The sequence below is a fragment of the Triturus cristatus genome, chromosome 8 (assembly GCF_964204655.1).
Source record: "Triturus cristatus chromosome 8, aTriCri1.1, whole genome shotgun sequence".
Classification (NCBI taxonomy): Eukaryota; Metazoa; Chordata; class Amphibia; order Caudata; family Salamandridae; genus Triturus; species Triturus cristatus.
In genome coordinates this window covers 623100502-623121413 of record NC_140591.1, presented here as the reverse complement: position 1 = coordinate 623121413, position 20912 = coordinate 623100502, and the positions used below count along the sequence as shown (strand labels likewise).

Genomic DNA, 20912 nt, shown 5'->3' with positions numbered 1-20912 from the left:
GAAGAATGGTGCAACATGTGTCCAGATGTTCCAGATAATTGACAGAATGAGGATGAATGTATCTTTTCTTTGAAAAGATGATGACTATTCCATTCTAATTGTACGGCAAGCAGCTTTGCTGCTGACTTCTTTGCTGTATCGGTATGCTATTCTCATAGATATAAATTTCTTTGGCAGCTACTATAGCTCTCTCAGCTACCTTTTGTAGTGTTTATTGTATCATAAATGTTAGAGACAAACTCACTATATTTCTTCATGGCCTCCAGATGTGACGAGCACTAGGATCGCTCTTGAATTGACATAAATAGGTTTTCGGAGTCTGTAAACAGGGACGGACTTGTATAAGCCTCATAGATGCAGGTCCTCATAGCAAGGTAGCCACTTGTATAGCACTTCTTTAGGGCCAAATCAATATTTTTGTCAGTCTGTTTCTTAAGAATACTTTCCTCTGACATCAGGGTGCAACCCACTAGTCTTTATCAGGAATCTTTCTACTCCCTTAGCACCCATCTAATACATTCTGATGAATAAGGAGACCCAGAGAAGGAGCTCATTGTGACTGCCTCTATATAGGCCTGCAGAAGTACTAGACAATTTCTCCCCAGGAAACCCCATATTTTGCCTTACTCTATCCAGATTTCTCAAGGAAAATATAGGCACAGGGAAAAGGACTCCTCTATAAAATGCATCTTCCTAGATTGCATGTCCATCTTGAAATATTTTCTCTAGAATCAGTTCTCAGCGTTACTGAAATGATAGTCTGCATATATGTAGAACTGTCTGCCAAGATTCCCACATCAGCATGATGAAAGGAACATTAACATCTGACTGCCCACTCATGTCAGGCTGTGAAACTCTGAGCAATCTCCCTTTACAGCACGCAGTCCGGGACATTGGCCTTAACCAGACCACCACATGCACATGCCTGGGCAACTGAACAGAACGCCTATTCACAGACAGTCAAATCTTCAGTTAATCAGCCATTCCAAGAGAACCTTGGGATAGAATTGTCCTTCTGATTCTCTTGCAGAGTTCTCTTACACACCTTGTGCAACCCCTCTCTCCCTGTGCCGGCACAGAGAATCCCAGGCATGTCGTAGCTCATCCAAGCAAGGATCCTGCATTCCGTCCTGGTCTCAGTTCACGAGACAGGGGAAAAAGCAAGAATGAATTTGTGGGGGAGGGGGGGACTATTATAATGCAATAGGCAGGACAGAGTTTCGCTTTTACTATGTGTTCTTTCTCTTGTCTAAGGTGGAAGACTCCTCATAAGTAATGACGGGAACAAAGACAAGGGACAATAAATATAAGTGAATGAGTGTGCATATGAGTGAGTGGATGATGTGTTAGTGTAGTTAAGTTGGAATGAGCCAAGTCTACAACTCCCAAATTGTATCAGCTTGATACAAAGCAAAGGACCGCACCATGGTATCCTTAATAACACAATATCACTGTAACATGGACAAAAAGATGGTGAGCACCGTGGAGGGCAACAAGCAGTTGGAATAAAATGAAGGAGGGCAAGTACAAGTACAGGGAACTGGACATAATGGAGAAGACAGTTGGGGAGAAGCTTGGGAGATGGCAGATCAGAATGCAGTATTAAATTGTGGCTTGAAAAACAGCTGTTTTTGAGATAGATGGGCCACCGCAGTCAGTTGTGAGTATGGTGTGACAAAGAGCGCAAGGAGGTACAGCGGCATGGCCCCTGGAGGGTTGTAAGAGAGATGTTAAATAGAAAAACTCGGGTGAAAGGACGGTTGTGAGCTGGTTTTATACTGTGCAGGAGGCGGAGACAAAGTGGTGAAGATTTTCACTACCATTTATACCATTGAGTGTTTGCACTCACAGAATTGCACAATCCTGCATCTGCTCATTGAGTGCACAAGAGATAAATGTGTGGCCCATATCAAGGGACGCTATGCAGCATGCTCAATTTAATCAGACTGAAAAGCAATGTTAAAACAGAAGGCTCAAGTAGATGCATTCAAACCACTCCCTTGAACCCAAGCTGTAAAAAATAATCAAACCATGGCGACGCGCAGCACTTGATTGAGGATAATATATAGTAGTTAGGTCGGCATTTGTATAGGAAATTCTTTTTTTGTTTTGCTAATATTTTTGGTGCTATTTGACCAATCTCCACAAAAAGTTCCATCTTTTAAAAATATTTTTGCCTAGTTTCTTCATGGAACGTTTCCGGGTGATCTGTCCAAGTGGGTGCCGAGAGAAAGGAAAATAGCGGGGGTCCCAAAACGCAAAGTCCACATGCATTTTCCATGGACTTTTTTGGGAAAGCGATATTGCAAAAACTGCTGAAAGGAATAACCCTAAGGCAGAAAGCTAGATCTTGGTTCAGAAAGTGTGCTTCTTTAGGTCTCGCCTACGCAGTGCGCATGCATTGCAAAGGAGACCTTTAGCCGTCGTGCAGCTGGTTTTCCAAGCACATACTCGTGCTCGTGGCGGCATACGCCTTGCGGGTGTGCGCTGCGGCGCGCCACAAGCACGAGTATGTGCTTTGAAATAGAGCAAACAGCTGCTGCTTAGCGAGCGCGCACTCCCCCATCCCTCCCACTTGTTGCCCCAAATTAACTATCCCCATCGTAATGTAAAACCTAATCCTACTATAGTACGTTCGAATCATGATTGGGCACGAGCCGACCTCTTTCAATTCCCATTAGTAGCAGTAAGTTATATTTAAAAGATGAACTTCTAAACACAGGGCATGACAAAACCCTACATTGTATTACACCGGCGAGGGAGCGGTCTAATACTGGACTGGAGGAGGTTGTAATTACAATCCACCCGCCCATGACCTCCGAGAGCCCCGCAGCACAAACGGGCCTCCAGTTTCACTTGGCACGACTCGCGCTCCGAGGCAGGGCTCATTAAAATGCTTTTGGACACACCCCCTCTCCCGGCAATATCTGTGTTCAAGGACAGGGATCCGTGTGTGTATCCACCGTGCAGCATCCGGTCCTGCCACCCTCGAGCGCCACTGCACAAAGGAAGCCATTTAAATATGCGCAACAAAGTGTCACATGAACATGTTTTTGTACTTCACGGCCACTTTTCTTCGCATCTATTTTAATACTAACTTATTATTACAGAACAAAAATGTCCACAATGTAAAATTTTAAGCAATAATGAAAAGGTGCTGTTCCAAGCCTTGCTGGGAAGAAGGATTTCGATGTAGCACTTTATTTTTGAGTCATGTACAGCTTGTGGCTTGGTTGGGTGAGTTGGCACCGACTGGGAGTGTTGGCACAGATGGCGCTGAGGCATTTACTGTAAATCTGCTCTTAACTCAGACTTGTGGCAGGTGGCAACAGCTCCCAAAGCAGAACCAGCACAGAAATCCTGGTGTGCACCCATCTCTGCTTGGAAGGGGCGTGGCTATCGAACTATGCCAAAAAGAGGGAGGGAATAACTAAAGTCCTTGCGCATAATGCATATCTGCCAACTTACAAAATCACTTCACCGTGTGAGGAGGGCGCAGGGCTTTGGAAGGGGCAGGTGCTGCTGCCAAGAGCTATCTAAGAGGCACTCTGCTTTTCACCAAGCCCCCCCCACTCCCTCCGAACAAAACCCCCCAAAACATAGGGTCATCGAGGCTGTCGCTGAATTCCTGTGGGTGTTTTCCCACCTTTTACTGGACATCAGCTGCGTACTGCCTCCAAAAACGAGCTTGTTTTCCATATCACTCTGTGATTTCGGCTCCTCACCATGTGACCGTGTGGAGGGAGCAGAAATCGTGTGACACATGGTGGCACGGTGTGATCTGGCATGGTTTGCTATTTCCAGGCACATATCAGGTGGAATATGTCTGTCACGGAAAGGGTCAAAACTGAGAAACACCGTGCAGAAAACAGTGCAGCGTTTGTGCACGGAGCAAGAGATATATGCAGCTCAGGAGATCGATAGCAATCTTTATAGCTATGGGCCTGGTTTCACTACACAACCAGAAACTATTTAGCCCCCCTCCGCCCTCTCTTCCCCTCCTTATCACGCCCTTCTCATTTCCAATACAATAAGCTGTTGTCCTTTTCGAACAGTGTTCATGCTGGCTGTGTGTCTCTCTTCTCCGATCATTAACAATTTACCCAACAATGTGCCTACACACTCCCTTTCCAACCTCAAAAAAGCCTTTATAATAGAAACAAATAGGATGCACAGTCCCATGTAGATATATCAAACCATCTTGACAGAAAGTAACATTTTCTATATAAATCCATAAAATCAAAGTCAAAACCATCCAGTCTTTAATATGCCACACAAGCATATTTCAAATTGAAGCAAGCATTGGCATAGCCAATAGGTCTCACCTTTGGGGCCATATAAGTGTTTAACCATGCTACAGTTGATGTTGTTTCAGCAAGGATATTGTGCTGCATAACTAAATACTTATAAGGTCCCAAAAGCGAGACCTATTGGCTATGCCAATGCTTGTTTGATATGTTGTAAATCTGTTAAGTAGTTTCTGAGCTATAAGCATCTCAAAAATATTTGTATATCTGGACAGTTGGGTTCAAGCTACTCTCAAGAGAGTCCCTCAAACCCAATTTAAAAACATAGGGCCCGATTCACAGAACTAACTTAAGACAAAATCCTAAACTTACTACCATTTTGGTATTCACAGACGGCACTTACTCAGTTCGGTATTCACAGAAGTTAGGAGTCCTAACTTTAGGACTCCTAAATGCCTTGTATGAATTCCGAAAGTCTTAAAGTTAGGATTGTTCTCTGTTTAGGAGTAGTAAACTTAGGAGTCCTAACTTTACTACTCCTAAACCAAGAAAAATCCTAACTTTAAGACTTTCGGTATTCACAGAAGGCATTTTGGAGTCCTAAAGTTAGGACTCCTAACTTCTGTGAATACCGAAATGAGTAAGTGCCTTCTGTGAATACCGAAATGGTAGTAAATTTAGGAGTTTGTCTTAAGTTAGTTCTGTGAATCGGGCCTATAGTGCTTTCTGATTAATCCAGGTTTTTTTTTCTCCCGCGAGCCTATTCGGTGCCACGGGATCCACTCTCCCGTGGAAGCGAGTGCTCTGATTGGCTGCTTGGAATATAAAGAAAATTGTTGCAGGTAGCCATTAAAGAACTTGGGGCCAGATGTACGAAGCTTTTTTCAGCTCTCAGTTTGCGACCATAAAAAAGCATTTTAAAATGTACAAAGCCCCATTTGAGTCGGTAACATATAACTGACTTGCATAATGGGGGTTAAGAGTCGCTGTTAGGGAGGAGCGTGCCAAGGGTGTCCCTTCCAAATAGTGCAAAAGATACACCATTGATGGACGGGACGCAGAACAAATCAAAACATTCACCCCCAGTCAAGAGATCTGGGTTAAATCCATCATTCTTTTGCTCACCATGCCACCCCAGTTTAGACCTGGCCATATGCAAATCAGTCTTGACCCTGTGCCTCATGGGAACAGTCCAGCCCGAACTGCCAAGCCAGGTCCTCCCTGGACCGGAAACGAGCATCCTAGGACCGGTTTCGGGGTTTCACCACTCTTCAGCCAGGATAGCTTGATTCCAGTGGCACAGTGAGCCCAGGACTCCCGTCTAAGCATACCTGGCGCACTTAGGGTGAGAAAGCAAAAGACACATAATTGATGGACGGAATGCAGAACAAATCTGGACTGTTCTCATTAGCCACAGGGTCAGACTGATTTGCATATGGCCATGTCTGAACTGGGGTGGTGGAGTGAGCTAAAGAATGATGATGGATTAAACCCAGATCATTTGACTGGGGGTGAGTGTTTGATTTGCTCAAATGTTCTGTCCATCATCCCCTTTGGTATCGCTTTGTTCGCCCTAAGTTGGCAGGGTATGCCCAGACGTGGGTCCCTTGCTCACTTTGCCACTGGATTCAAGATAACCTGGCTGATAAGGGTTATGAACCCGAAACCGGTCCCAGGATGCTTGTTTCCGGTCCAGGGAAGACCTGGCTTGGCACTTCGGGCTGGACTGTTCCCATGAGCCACAGGGTCAGACTGATTTGCATATGGCCATGTCTGAACTGGGGTGGTGGAGTGAGCTAAAGAATGATGATGGGTCCATCATCCCCTTTGGTATCGCTTTTGCCCTAAGTTGACAGGGTATGCCCAGACGTGGGTCCCTTGCTCACTTTGCCACTGGATTCAAGATATCCTGGCTGATGAGGGTTATGAACCCGGTCCCAGGATGCTTTTTTCCGGTCCAGGGAAGACATGGCTTGCCAGTTCGGGCTGGACTGTTCCCATGAGCCACAGGGTCAGACTGATTTGCATATGGCCATTTCTGAACTGGGGTGGTGGAGTGAGCTAAAGAATGGTGATGGATTAAACCCAGATCAGTTGACTGGGGGTGAGTGTTTGATTTGCTCAAACGTTCCGTCCATCATCCCCTTTGGTGTCCCTTCCTAATAGTGAGTCGCAGGGGGATGTAAGATTGTTTTGCTACCGTAATGCGGTCGCAAAGCAATCGCGTTTTACTTCCTACTTCAAGTAGGTGGTAAACCATTCGCAAACAGGTAGGAGTCTCCCTTCGCGAATGATAGAGAAAATGTTTTTTATGGTCTCATTGACCACTGCCTACCCTCAAAAATTGAAACAGAAATGTTCCGCTGTTCTTTTTGAAACGCGGCCAGTTTTCATTTAAGGAAAACATGCTGCATTTTTTTAAAAAGTTGCTTTATTTAAAAGCAAACACAGACATGTTGGTCTGCTGTCTCCAGCAGGCCACCATCCCTGTGTTATTGGCCATTCCCAATGGGCCGCAAATTGCGAGTTGAATTATGAATATTAACGAGGCAGGTCACTTGCGACCTCATTGGAAATTGCTGATGTGTCTGAGTGTGCATTTTATTTTGCAAGTCTCAAATTGTGAGTTGCAAAAAATCGTATCAAGAATCTTGCAAAATGAAATGTTTGTACATCTGACCCCAGGTTACTTGTTCTGAAGTTAATTTAAAATAAAAATATAAAGGGGCTGGGTTTAGATACCCTGTCCCCCCAGGACTTGTGTGGGGGGAGAAAAAAGCCGGGATGGGATCCTGCGGGATTCCCAAGGTATTGCACCTTTAAAAAAACGCCCATCTGTGTTTTTATTTAAATAAAATTTGACTCCCGGGTGGGCCAGTGCCCTGGGGTTCAGTTAATATATTTCTGTGTAGAGGGCATTAGTGGGGTCCCCCAAAGGGGCCTCATTTCCAGGGCCTAAATAATAATTAAACGGGAGGCGGTCTATAGCCCGCCACCGGAGCTGCAAGAGGGCCCGAGGGTCCCAACCCATGGGGCCAAATTGATAAAAAGGGGCATATGCTGGGACCCTGGGTGCCTTTCCTACAATAAACAGAACTATAGGCCAAGGGATCTTTTTGTCGATGTTTTGTCCTTGAAGGCAAATATATAGTATTATCAGGATAAGTAATCTGACTATTGTAAACACCTACAAAAGAAAACAAGCATTCGCAATGCAATAAGTCTCGCTTTTTTTATAGAGTTGGAGCTATTGGCGTTGTATTGGAAATGTTTTTGTATTTTGTAGTGGAGTGGATGTATGTGATGGCATTTGTGTGTTTTACAATGAATGTAAAAGGAAGCGTGTTGATGGTCAGATCTGGTGTATGGGGCATGTCCGCCTCTATGTGCGCCATGTAAATATAATGTGACATATTCGCGATGAATACTTGGATTGTGTATTTGGCATTCACACTACGGCGTCCAGTGAAAGCTATACACAGCAAACAGTAATGAAGGCGATTTTATGCAGATTTTGCATTCCTTTATAGTTTGATAAATATAAAATGGACTATACCCATCTAGTTGAATGCAAAAGTACTTGTACAATGTGCTGTCTAGTACTGCCCCAATTATATGCCCCCATTGGTTTCAACTGGACCTTATAAACAATACTATTCTACATATGTCTTGCTTCCGATGCTCCTCCTGCAATTTAAATGTTCTTAGAAAAGCACCATACTGCACCTTTGTGGAAGTTTTTCTTATGTACAGTGCCTAAAATAAAATAACATAGGAAGTTCTCTGAAGGACTTCACACAGATCTGTCAATATTGCTGATTTATGCCTTTCATGAAACGCCTTTTCTAACATAATGCGTGCATAATTTGGTACTTTCCATATAGTTTTTATGTTTGGCTAGCTTGCGCTTTTGGGGAATGACTGTCGCCAGTCCTGATTAATGTGCAATGACGTCTGTAGACCACAAAGTGGCAACATTAGAAAAAAATTAAACTACATTGTTGTTAACATCACAATGGCTGCAAAGCTCTCGTTTTTTAGAAAGAAAAGGTGACTATGGTAAACTACATTTCATGTGGGGTTGCCTAAAAACTTGCTTTTTCCAAGTTTAATCTTCCTCTGACCTCATTCATCGCTAAACCCTCTGTTTATAACTCGCATTTCTGTAGTAGCAATTTAAAAACAAGCATTTGCAATGCAATAGGTCTTGCATTCGTGAGAGTTTGAGCTATTGGCTTTGTAAATGACAATGCCTTTTATTTATGTGTAGTTTTAAAAACCGTTAAATAAAAGGCATTGTCATTTACAATGCCAATAGCTTAAACTCTCGCAAATGCGAGACCTATTACATTGCAAATGCATGCTATCATTTTTTTAAAAAGCGTTAGGAGAGAGCGTGTCGGACAAAGCTATTTGAGAAAATAGTGCTCGGAGGCTGCAACTGAAGCCTACCGAGCAACAATACGCATATCTGGGGGTGTCACCATGGGAGGTTACAAAATGAGACGAGGCAGTACTAAGGAGGGACTACTAATCCTTTTGACCAGTCAGCCAGTCACACAGCTTTATTCGATCTTTTATAAACAGACCATAAAAGCACATAAGTACATATAAAATTACCGGACCAATAAATATACATATATACATAGTTAAAATGAGTATTAAACAGATTTGCTGTGATCCAAGAAAATCCTTTAAAATCATTTAGAAAAAACAGTAGATAATTAAAATTACACAGTACTACTAAAATGTGAGCCCGCCTTTTTTATCTTCCTAAAACAGGCCCATAAAAATGAAGCGACACAGAAACATACAAATGGGTTCAGTAAAGCCTTTAGAAAATACATGGCGACCCGGCATTGCCTGAAATTATGGTGTCTCGGGATTGGGAGTATAAATGTTTTCCTTTCCTCTGAATAATTTTTACAAAATAATACAATATGTAAGTCTGACTGTGCGGCATGGTTATTGCAAGGGCGGGGAGCAAGATCTGCTAGTCTGTAATTATTTTTTGGGTGTCCCAGGAGTAACAGAATCCTATTCAGTTGGAGGCGAAATAAAATTAATCTGTGCTGCGCGTTATTTATACAAGATAAATAATTAAAAGCTTCTCCTGATATTGATGGGACCAGATCGTATGCAATGAAGGAATGATGGATTCTTTTTTTCCCTTCTGGCATATTTTAATCTGTGGGTATATAAATCCGTTCTCCATTCCTTTGTGACCTCTTTACAGGAGTCAGGGTCCTGAAAGTTTTCCCAACCATAGAGCTTTTAGTTCAGTTTATACGTAATTTAGCCACCCGATCCTTTTGTAGTGATCTAGGTTACAGCATTCCCTAATGATTGTTTAAGTCAAGTCCACCGTAGTTCTCTGCCATATTGAAAGCCACAAGAGGACTGAAGCCAACCTTATGGTGTCAAATAGGGAAGCCCCAATTCAAGATGTAAAATGTAATTTGGGGCTGATTGGGGTAAAGACACGCTATTTTAAAAAAAGGAGTCTTCCATTTGCTGTAATGAAGCGGCATTAACCATCCCCCAAACACCTGCTCCATATGTTACGTCCGACTTTGTTTTAGCTAAATAAATATTTTTTATTGCATCCAGTGGACTTCCTCCCAGCTTTTTTGCAAATCTTTTAACAGCATTGAGGCTCCTCTGCATACCCTGGCCTCTTGTTTTCACTAATTTAGACCACGGGTGATCCTTATCAAAGAGCACTCCAAGATATGAAAAGGAGTCAACCACCTCAATTCCCTTACCTGCCAGCTGAAAGTGGGGATGTTTCTCACCTCTAGTCGCTCCGGCCACAATTATAAAGGATTGTGATTCATTAACTTTTAGGTCAAGGGAGGCCATAAAGATGGAATAAGGTTTGATTAATCTTTGTAAGGCCAACCCCGATCTAGCCATCAGTACCGCATCATCGCCGTACGCCAGGATCGGAAGGGGGGTTTGATCGAATATGGGCAACTCCAATGTGAGAGCAGACAGGGAGGACTCGACTCCTTTCGTATAGATTGAGAAAAGAAACAGGGCAAGCACACACCCCTGTCTTACTCCCTTTTCGATTTTAAAGGGACAAGTGCACCCCCACCTTCCTGCCATACCTTACACAAAGCAAACACAAGGAGATGATGGACGGAGTGCTGACATTTTCAGACAATTACCCCCAGTCACAGCTCTGGGTTTAATCCATCATCATTCTTTAGCTCACTCCGCCACCCCAGTTCAGACATGGCCATATGCAAACCAGTCTGACCCTGTGCCTCATGGAAACAGTCCAGCCCGAACTGCCAAGCCATGTCATCCCTGGACCAGAAACAAGCATCCTGGGACCGTTTCTGCCTAATCAGCCGTTATCAGCCAGGCTAGCTTGAATCCAGTGGCAAAGTGAGCAAGGGACCCACGTCTGGGCATACCTTACACAAGCAGTGGCGTTGGCGTACAGCTGGCGGTTGAATCCAATAATCGGCGGGTCAATGCCCATACCCTCCATCATGGACCACAGTCTAGAATGTGAAACACAGTCAAAGGCTGATGTTAAGTCCATGAAGGCCATGTATAGCTTCTCACTTTTAGCCTTCGAGTACTTCCTATAGTTAGTGAGAGGTTTAGGCACTGATTGACAGCCCCCATTCCTCTACGGAACCCATATTGTGCCTTCAAATTATATTATGCGATTCTGGCCACTCCTCCAGTCTGGCCAGGGGAACCCGACCCATTAGTTTAGCGGTGGTATCGAGGAGAGATATAGGGCGGTAATTCTTTGGGGAGCCCCTATCCCCGTTTTTTATAAAGCGGCACAATTAAGCTCTGATTCCATGATGGAGGTAGACCTGCTATCTGAAGTTTGTTAAAAATATTTGCAAGTAAAGGGACCCACATATCATAATTATGTTGGAAAAGGTTAATGAGTACTCCATCTGGCCCCGGAGCCTTAGCGGGGGTACAGGATTCTAACACCTTTCGGACCTCGGATACAGAGAAGATAAGTCCTCCTCCCTGAGTTGAAGATTCTGGGCGACATACTGATGTAGATGAGGGAGTTGGTAGCCCAAATATTCCTTCAAAGTGTCTCACCCATGCCTCTTCCTCTACATGCACATCTAATACGGGATCACTGATGTCTTTAAAATGAGGGGCATTCACAATTTCTCAAAAGTCTCTGCTGCTGCCAGAGATAGCTGCTTGCTCAAGATCTTCCCATGCCTGTGCCCTAAGATCATTCTCTCTCGCCCTCCTGGGCTAATTGGTACTCATTGCGTAATGAGCGGATCTTCAAATAATCTCTGGGAAGAGTTTTTAAGCCTTTTGACCAATGAACAGCCACACTTTAAAGTGGACTATGACACAAGTCAATGAAAAATGTGGGCAGAGAGTGGGCGTAGCTTCAAGTCCCTACCTTAATACAGCATGCCTTGCAGAGCAGCAGCGCATGCACTGCCCAGGCTTGACCTAAAAAAGCAGGGCAGAGAACTACACTGAGCAGAAGTGAAAAGGCATAAATCTTGCCAATAATAAACATGACAAACTGGTCAAAACCAAATGAGATAGAATGCTTAATTGTACTGAAACTCTACTGAAACTCTACTATACGCAATCCTCTGACACACAGAGAGGCACACCACTCCAAATGTGTAGCCATCAGGAAGGAGGTTGTGGCTTAACCTCTAGGGCAGCCGACTTTGGACCTGGGGAACAGGGTTTGAGTCTCGGCAAAACTGTGATTTTCAAGAAATAAAAAACATAATGTAAATACATGACCAAAAGGTGGGGAAAACTACATTTGATGTGGAAGTGTTCCAGTGTCAATGTAAAACTAGCAGCAGATGGCGGAAGGCATCAATTAAAGAAGCAGGAGGGAGGAGGAGGCAGCCGAGGAGAGAGCGAGCGTCGTCCGTAGTAAATTGTGAACAAGCAGTTGCAGATTGCAGGAAAGCATGTTGTGTGTGTGATAGGAGAAAGTAATTTAAGAGAATAGTGACTATAGACAGTAAATAAAACATACCATGTAACAATACATGTAAGAGACCCAGTCCTCATGGGAGGTTACAAAAGGAGATAACGAGAGACCAATGAGTGACTATTAAGCCTATTGCAGAATCAATAGCCATCAAATAGAAAGGACAGGAAGTAGAGCCTACGTGGAAGATGGGCGGAACATGGGCAGAGCTTATGCGAGACCTAAAAATGAGAGACCCATTAGACAAAAGATAACCCACTTGGTATATAGGTACCATTCACAACTTAATTTTGTACTCCCCACCTAGCTGATTGGATATATTTCTCTGGGTTCCAAACATGAGTCCGTGGTGCAATATACTTTAAAAAAGAATAGTTGAATATATTGGACAGGCCCTCATAGGGCTGTGAATATCACTTCTGCCTTAACATGTACAAGAGGTCTGAAACTGAGTCTTCTCTGGTGCATAAGGGAATGGTGTCAATGTATCTATCACACACCCATGTGTGAATACAAGCAGAGAGGTGCCCGTTTGATCTAAGCTTTTTTACACACACACATGCGGATCACCATGCATAGCCCTGCACCTATCTGTATGCAGAGGGTATCCACCAGAAGCCAATGGCTAAGGGACCTAACTTTTTATGTGTTAAGAATGTACCGAATTTGAGGACTGGCAGGAGGCTGTGTCCTCTCCCAAGATAGTAGCGATTCCAGCAAGACTACGACTAGTACAACTTAAAATCCTGGATAGGATATATATGACAGGGCCTAGACTAGTATAAATGGGAAGAGCAGAAACAGGGGACTGTCGTAGGCGTTGTGGGCACACAGGCACTTTTATGTACATCATCTGGCAATGCGCACATATTCTGTCCTACTGGAGGGAGATACATGAAGTAATGGGGCAGGTCCTTGCAGTTCCTATACACCTGGAAGCACGTTGGTGTTTATTGAACATATGTGAACCAACTGATCTGAACACACACTAGACGCAATGGGCCACCCTGGGGTTCATGCTAGCAAAAAGGAACACCGCCGAGGCCTGGGGGGGGCGGCAGCACCATCCACACTGGAAGCATGGAAGTCCATTATGGATTGATGCATGTTCCGTGAAAAGACAGTATATGTTGCTCGTGGCTGACCCCAAAAGAGGTCCCGACTATGGGGGCCTTGGAACTCGTACCGGGGGGACATTTGCACTCCTCCTCAACAACTTGCCTTAGACTACTTGCTTTCTCTATGATTTGTCCTAATTGTGTATAATGTGAATGATTATGGCCAGCTTCTGTCACGCCTGAACTGAAATTGAATTGTTGCTATGATTGCTTGTATGGCAATGACTGTTAATAAAAAGATATTTTTGAAAAAAAAGAATGTACCGAATTTATTTTACCAATCTAATGTGCACTAAACGCACGCACAAATGCTACATTATTTACTGGCCACAGGATCCCCAATTAGGTAACACATTACAAAGCTTGATCTCTTGAAACCATAAAATGCCTTTCATAAATACCTTGGAAAAAAATGCCCACAATGGTATCAGGTTACAGAGAAACCAGAGAAAACAATTACTAGTATCACAGCCCGGACCGGCTTCCTGTTCAGACTGCTGAGTCTCACCAAGTGTGGATGAGTAGGAAGATTAACTCCTCGCAATAACTTGTTGTCTGTGAACACTAGACTACCATAATATGATTCCAGACTCCATCTTGGGGTCACTACCAGGGAGACAGTACCCACCATTACTCAGCCGTCACAATAAAAAAAATACTAGGCCATCCAGTTGGAATGAAACCAGGATTCGAGTGATCAACAACTTTAATTGTCACAGTTAATGCCCAGTAACCTTTGCCTGCCTTAATATATCAATTTTTAAACTTGTTGTTTTCCCATACTCATGGTGACTTGATCACCACTAAGTTCCCTGTTACTCCCTTCAATCCCATGTCCCTGCATGCCTCTTCCTGAACCATAGCAGACTCTCCCCTGTTGCGCACTGCAAAAAGCCCATCACTTCATGACGATATAAATCCCTTCTCTGCTTATAGATGCATGCCACATCCCCTTATACTGTGTGCGTGGACAACATGTTCTATGGTTTGTCCTGGTTTTTAAAACGTACATAGCTCTCACACATTTTGAGGGTAATCCCCCTATTTATTAAAGTTAAGCAGTGTGATAAAGTCTCTTGTGAATGGCCGCAACTCTAGTGATTGCAAAATCTGCTGACTCCACAAAGAATATTCTGCTTGATGGCTTATCATTTCAACATTTCATGGGTACAAACCACAACATTCAACTGTTTATAAAGTTAAAAGCTAGTGTAATGCTGTTATTGTCCTGAGTTAGATTTCTCATAATCACAAGTTTTTTTCCTGCAGCACTGAACAACTGACTGATTCCGAAGTCCAAGAAGGTCTATTGCAGCACCATGTTCTCAGATTTCGAATATGATCTGGAGGAGGATAAGCTGTGAGTTATTCTTCTCTTGCACAGGAAAAATCTTATCTCATGTCACGGGAAGGTAGTAATGTCATGATAACTTGAACATTAATATACACAAAGTTTGGGTTGTTTGGGGGGGGGGGGGGTTCAGGTTCTGACAAAATGGACATACATAGGTCTTCAGAAGTGCACCTTACAGAGTCCCCTTAGCAAAACTCTCATCCTTGCAAATAACACTGCTCTTTGGAATTGTTTCAGCATTTGAACGTTTGGGCCATTTTGTAATTACTTTTTCCAAAAACTTTTTTCTCTTAATATCCGTCGCCCTTCATCATTTTATCTGGCTATTTATGTTTCATTGTCCCTGGCTACCTTCCTCCTTTTCCACTTTTCCCTCTCTCCCTCCCTTTCCCATCATTCTGTATCACCTCCCTTTCTTTCAAGCCAAGCACCTCATGTATCTCTTGTTGTCTTCTTCTCCCGCTAAACTGATATCTTCTCCTCTCTCAGTGGGATTCCCACTGTTCCAGGGACTGTGACCCTGAAGAAGGACAGTCAGAATTTGATTGGGATCAGCATTGGAGGTGGAGCACAGTACTGCCCTTGCCTCTACATTGTGCAGGTGAGTTGATTATATTGTGCTCAATGAAGGTTGCACAATATTGAAAATGGTGCTTAGGCAACTTTCCAATCATGTCCGGTGAGGTGCATGCCCATTTTAGAGGTTTTAACTGCCCTCACATACAATCTAGACTGAAAAGGTTTATATAGTGCATGTTGAAGAGTATCTGCCTCTTGAGCACACATTCACAAGCTAGGACATATTCCAAAATGGTTTCTATAGAAGGAGATGTATGAGCAGGTCAAAGAGTTTCAGAATGTTTTGTTTACAGAGGGACGCTACAAACTGGTCGGTTGACAGTACCAAAACAATTTTGGAGGTCATACTTGGTCACACATTGCTTGCTAACTGGGTCTTACATTGCTTAGCTGTCAAGCATGGATAGGTACATGCTGTAATGGTATTGCATAATTTCTACTCAACTGCTTACTTTTTTAACATCCTTGCTTTTCTTGGATTCTCTCTTTCCTTGTCCTCAGTCTGCACTAATATGTTCCCTTTCTTGCACCTCTGTGTCTTACATCTTTTTATCTCTCCTTCTCCTTGTCTCAGTGGTGTGGAATTTAATAAAATATCTACTTGTCCATGGGACAGGTTGCTGCACAAATCTACTTGTCCTGTAACAAAATCCACGTGTCCCTTTGGTGCCATGTAGTGCAACAACAAACTATGGCAGCAATCTTATTACATAAGCGCTCTGATAGTAGTCTCTCTGATTATACCAGAGCTCATACCATAGTAGGGTTTAAATACTAGCAATTCCCTTGTTTTGCCACCTTTCCACAGATATACATAGTGGGGCTGGAGATGGCGGTAAGCAATAGTTCTCCATGGTTGCAATGCCGTTTTGAGTCTGTGCAAACCTACTAACTTGAATATTTATGGGTTTTCATCCTCTTGTCTCCAATATTTTCCCATATAGAGAAAGGTTGGAAATTTACTTCTGACAAGAGCAGAGGTAAAACTTCTTGCAGAGTTGGGGGGAAAAAGTGGTTGGTGGAAAAGTGAACTTGTTACAGCGCAAGAGATTTTCGCATTAAGAAATCTACCCATGATTAGTTATTTGCTAGTGCTAAAATGCAGTTCACAAATATGTTCTAGGAGTACAATTGCCTGACCTACTTCTCTAAAGTCTTATGAATTAATAAAAGCCGTAAATCTGCACTACTGCAAGGACATATACCATAGGTGCACTTTTGTGGCTTTCTTTTAAACTTGGGCCCGTATTTAGGTCTGGATTTTTTCAACATAAAATTCTCTGTATCTGCCGGCTGGCTTGAAAGTGAGCGATAGCATTCTGCTCTTTCACAAGGAGCATATTGGCACGCGAAGTAGTTTTGTTCAGTGACGGGAACTACTGTGGCAACGTTGGTTTTTGAGACCAAAAATATTTTTGCTTTTGCCAATGTTTGTTATAATGATGAGGTCCCAGCAGCTCCCAAAGCAATAAAGTTTTGCCAACCCCACGTCAAAACAATACACTCATTGACATAACCAAAGGGTTGACCACCAAAGTCATGCCTGTTGGCGTTGCCAATGCTTATTCTTTTCATGTTCCCTATAATTTTGTTGCAACTCGTTACACTGATTTTCCTTTATGAATATTTTAGGAAAATTCTAGCATGCATCAACACATTTTGCTAAATGATGCTTCAAAGAAATAGTACCTAAAATTTCCCAGTAGTTTAGCAAAATGTTTGTTTCCTAGTTGAATTTTTAGGTCTCGTCTGACGATAGCAGCTCATGCGTTGCTCTCGCCATGCGAGTGCCTTTTGTAATCCATTCTCCGAAACGCTTGCATGCACGCGTCTGCATGGACAAATGTGGCTGCTCTTGCCATTTGTCCACAGCAAACAGCATTCGCGCGTCCGTAGGGACTGTGGACAGTCCGACGCCATCTTGCGAGGAGGACATTTTAGCCAGGAGGACTTGAGTCGGATTTTGGAGAACTCATTAAACCCATTCCACTTCTGATCGCCAGAGGGAGCTCTACGGCGCAATTTTCACAACAGGAATGATTGTTCAGTTTCAGTCTGCCAGCAACCTCATTCAGAGGCGTGAGCACGGTTGTTAAATACCGTCCTGGAAGGGACTCTAAAGGGAGTGGGCGAGTGGCGACACATACCACGCTTTTATTATCGGCGCTGTTTACATACCTTCAAACTGCCATTCCTCCCCGAGTCATCTTTTTTGTGCTGAGTTTGCCAAATACTTTCAGCGCCTAGTTGGGAAGGTGGGCCCACACAATATGCTAAAGCCATTAGCCAGTCAGTCAGTCAATAGGTCTTTATTCGATTCACATCATAAAAGACATTCTACACATGTTAAAACAATTCATATAAAATACAATTCATGTTACAATACAAGATAAAACTCCTAAACCTTTAAAATATTACATAAAAACAGTAGATTTAAAAATAATCACAAACATAATAAAATACAATAAAGTACAATAAGGGACACGCTGGTTAACCTGATAGTCCGTAATATAATGCTAATTAATAGCAACTAACAACACAAATCACGACTTAAGTTTCCTTTTCCTAAGGATCTATGCCCAACTAATAAATTTGGCAACACCTATTAATACAGGTTTTGAAGTACCTGCTTTCAATATTCTACAAGCAACCTGTGCAGAACGAGTGCTCATTAATCTGCAGACAGGTCGAAGCCAAACGCGTCGAGGGAGTTGGTAGGTTGGGCAACAAAAAAGGAAGTGGTCCATGGTTTCGATCTTGTCTACACAGAAGGGGCACTTATCGCTACCAAGAGGACTCCAGCTTTTGGTGAGTCCTCGCAGTGGTAGGGCGCCCACTCTAAACTGGTGATACAGTTTACGATCAAAATACTTCAGAATAGTATCCCAGTAACTTTCATAAACAGACCCGTCCTTAAAAACTAGGAAGGTGGCAGTCATCGTGGTGCCTATGAGGGAAGCACATCTCCTATTCTTGATAAAGCTCCAGTATGCATCCTTAAGGGCCTTTTTCGACGGGAAGACCACAGAATCTGGGTTAGCCCATAGGTCACGCATCCCAAGATCAATCAACAGGGATTTAATACTAGACAGCCAGGGTATCCTATGCGAACCCTCCAGCCCTTTGATCTCCAAAAGGGCTTTTGCGTAAATCGTTAGTTCAGGAGTAGTCCACAGGCGACGCCAAAACGCCAAAGGTCTATACCCTGCCCAATCCTCTATGGGTTGAATTCCTAGATCATACAATAAGGGGATGCGCGGAGTGGATTGAGGGAGCCCAATAGCTGACCGGAGGAATTTATTCTGGGCGGTCATCAACTTGGACAGGTTGCTAAAACCCCAAATCTCAGCACCATATAAAATGGCAGGTAGAATCTTGGAGCCATAAATCTTCATTAGGGGAGCTATTGGTTTTGTTAAGGAATGTTTATGCTCTTTCAGAAAAGCTCCTCCCAATTGAGCATGTTTAAGAGCGAGAAGATCCAGCTGGTGAGACCAGCTGCAAGTCTCGCTGAAGGTGACCCCAAGATAAGTAAACACAGCCGTTTGGGACAAGTTGACACCACCCAGACACACCTGCGCCTTAATACGCCATTAGCTTGTTTCCGCCACCAAGACAGATCATGCCACGTTACTCTGTCGTGGAATGGTCCATCCTTTCCGCTGGGAGGGATCTGAATAAAGCACGTGGCAGAGCGTTCCACTTTTGGAGTGTAGGGTTGGGGGGGCTGCAGAGATCCCCATGGATTCTGCAGTTTCACCCACGCCTACCCATGAATCTACAAGTGACTACTTTCGTGGTGCAACATGTGCCTATGCTAGAAGTGTATTCCAAAGCAAACCGTAGGCCTGGCCGGAAGCGAGGATTTACTGCAGAAATCAGCCCAGAAAACAGCGTAGCGCACGAAGCATCCGGAGCCGGGCGCGCGCGCCCCTGCCATGCCAAATCCTGTTGCTGCAGTTTCCCTCTCAGCGGTATCTTATTTCAGTCTCTGCCTCTCCATCCCGTCCCCATCTGCCGCTCCCTGCAGCCTGGCGGGCCATCAGCTTTTATGGTTACCAAGGTTCGCGTCTGGAGGGAGTCCGGCATCCGGGGGAGATATGTAAAGGAGACACACGCTGATGAGCGCGTGCAGATCGAGTTCAGTACATGAAACAAGGCCGCTCTTGGGGGGGGGGGGCCCTAGTAGTGATCTTCGTGTTCTTCCTCCCTCCCTTTGCTGATCTCTCCAGGGGACCAGAGCCTAGCTCTGCCTCTGACCATTCATTCAGCATTCCTGGCCATTCCACTCCACCGATTTTAGCCTGTCAGACTGTTACAAACATGGAACAACTAAATGCATGAAGACACTTCTATAGTGTGAACCTTGGGAAAAGGCAGCGGAGAGCTATACCGGGTCAAAGCACGCATACAGTCAAGGAGTGACGGTAGAGGTGGCTGGGCTGTGGACGGTTAACCCACTGTGAAGTATTCTTTAAAGAGGGGCGTCTTCAAATATTTGCAAGCCAGTGTTGGCGCTGTCACAAATCAAACATGAAGGGGTAAAGATGCCATTCAGAATATTTGCCCCTTGGGTTGATCCGGTCCTTTTGTGACAGGACTAAGCCTGATTTGCATGTGGTGTGCCCTCTTCTACAGTGGCGTATGAAAGCCATAAAAGGACGGAATGCACATAGAGCAATTTTTAGTTGCTTGGATTCATGCCTCCCCGTCCATCATTTTTTTGGTATTCAAGTCTCGGAATTGGCAAGGATAGGCCCATACTTGGGTCCTTGCGGTGGCCTCGTGGGTGACATCTAGTAAAGCTAAGACCTAGATTAACAGACGCTTCACCCACCCAAAATTGTGTGCATCGAGTGCTGGCAAAATGACCCACACCCTCTCGTGTAAATTTGTATTTGTGTGTCATGGTTAAACTAGGGTGTGGTTACTACTGTCGCCACGACAATGCCTGTCAAACTAATCACAGTATTAACCCCTCCTAATTCTTTTCTACAAATACTGTCAATTGTATGCCGTGTAATATATTGCAAACCTACGTTCATCCACAAAAGAATGACATAAGTTTGTTTTTGGGTAAGAAGGGCAGACAGCACCCCTGGCCTGGAGTACTACAAGTGGCTCATACAGTGAAAAGGCCCCTATGTACAAAGGGCTGTTTGAGAGCAGCAGTGTGAAGATATGCATGAAGAGCCAGGTTATGAAAAGTGTAATAAGCTGATAAAGGGCGTGGCTCTTTTTTATTTTTTTTAAGGGTGTTTGGAGAACAGCAGAAGAAACTTGTTATGCACATCATTAATGTTAGTTAGACCAATGTAGTACGGATATGTGGATGAGGGAAGCGCTTAACATAGTTCTGCCAGCCGAAGTTGCCCAGTCAGATCTCATCCACCAGCTCCTTGGTTCACAAAGGATTTACAAGCAGATCTTTTTTTTCTTTTTTTTTTCTTCAATTTAATTTGTCTTTAGCAGATCAGTCAAAGCGAGAAGCCTTAGAGAGATCTTGGAGACGGGCCTATAATGGGGAGAGTAAGATCAGATATAAAATGGTCTTCAGAAAGTATCACAGGCTTTGTAGTGCAGACCGTGCCACATCTTACACGGACCAAATCAATGCCACTCAAAACTGTCCAAAAACTCTTTTT

The 20912-nt window shown here is 43.8% G+C and overlaps 1 protein-coding gene across 1 annotated transcript in view; it reads left to right on the top strand.

Annotated features, from left to right (window-relative positions):
- The window catches only part of PICK1 (protein interacting with PRKCA 1), a 90397-nt gene that overhangs the window by 8083 nt on the left and 61402 nt on the right, over positions 1-20912 (top strand). Inside the window, exons 2-3 of the mRNA XM_085622090.1 lie at positions 14604-14694; positions 15178-15289. Of these exons, the coding sequence (XP_085478216.1) occupies positions 14654-14694; positions 15178-15289 (153 nt within the window). The 5' untranslated portion in view covers positions 14604-14653. The remainder of the gene's footprint in view (positions 1-14603; positions 14695-15177; positions 15290-20912) is intronic.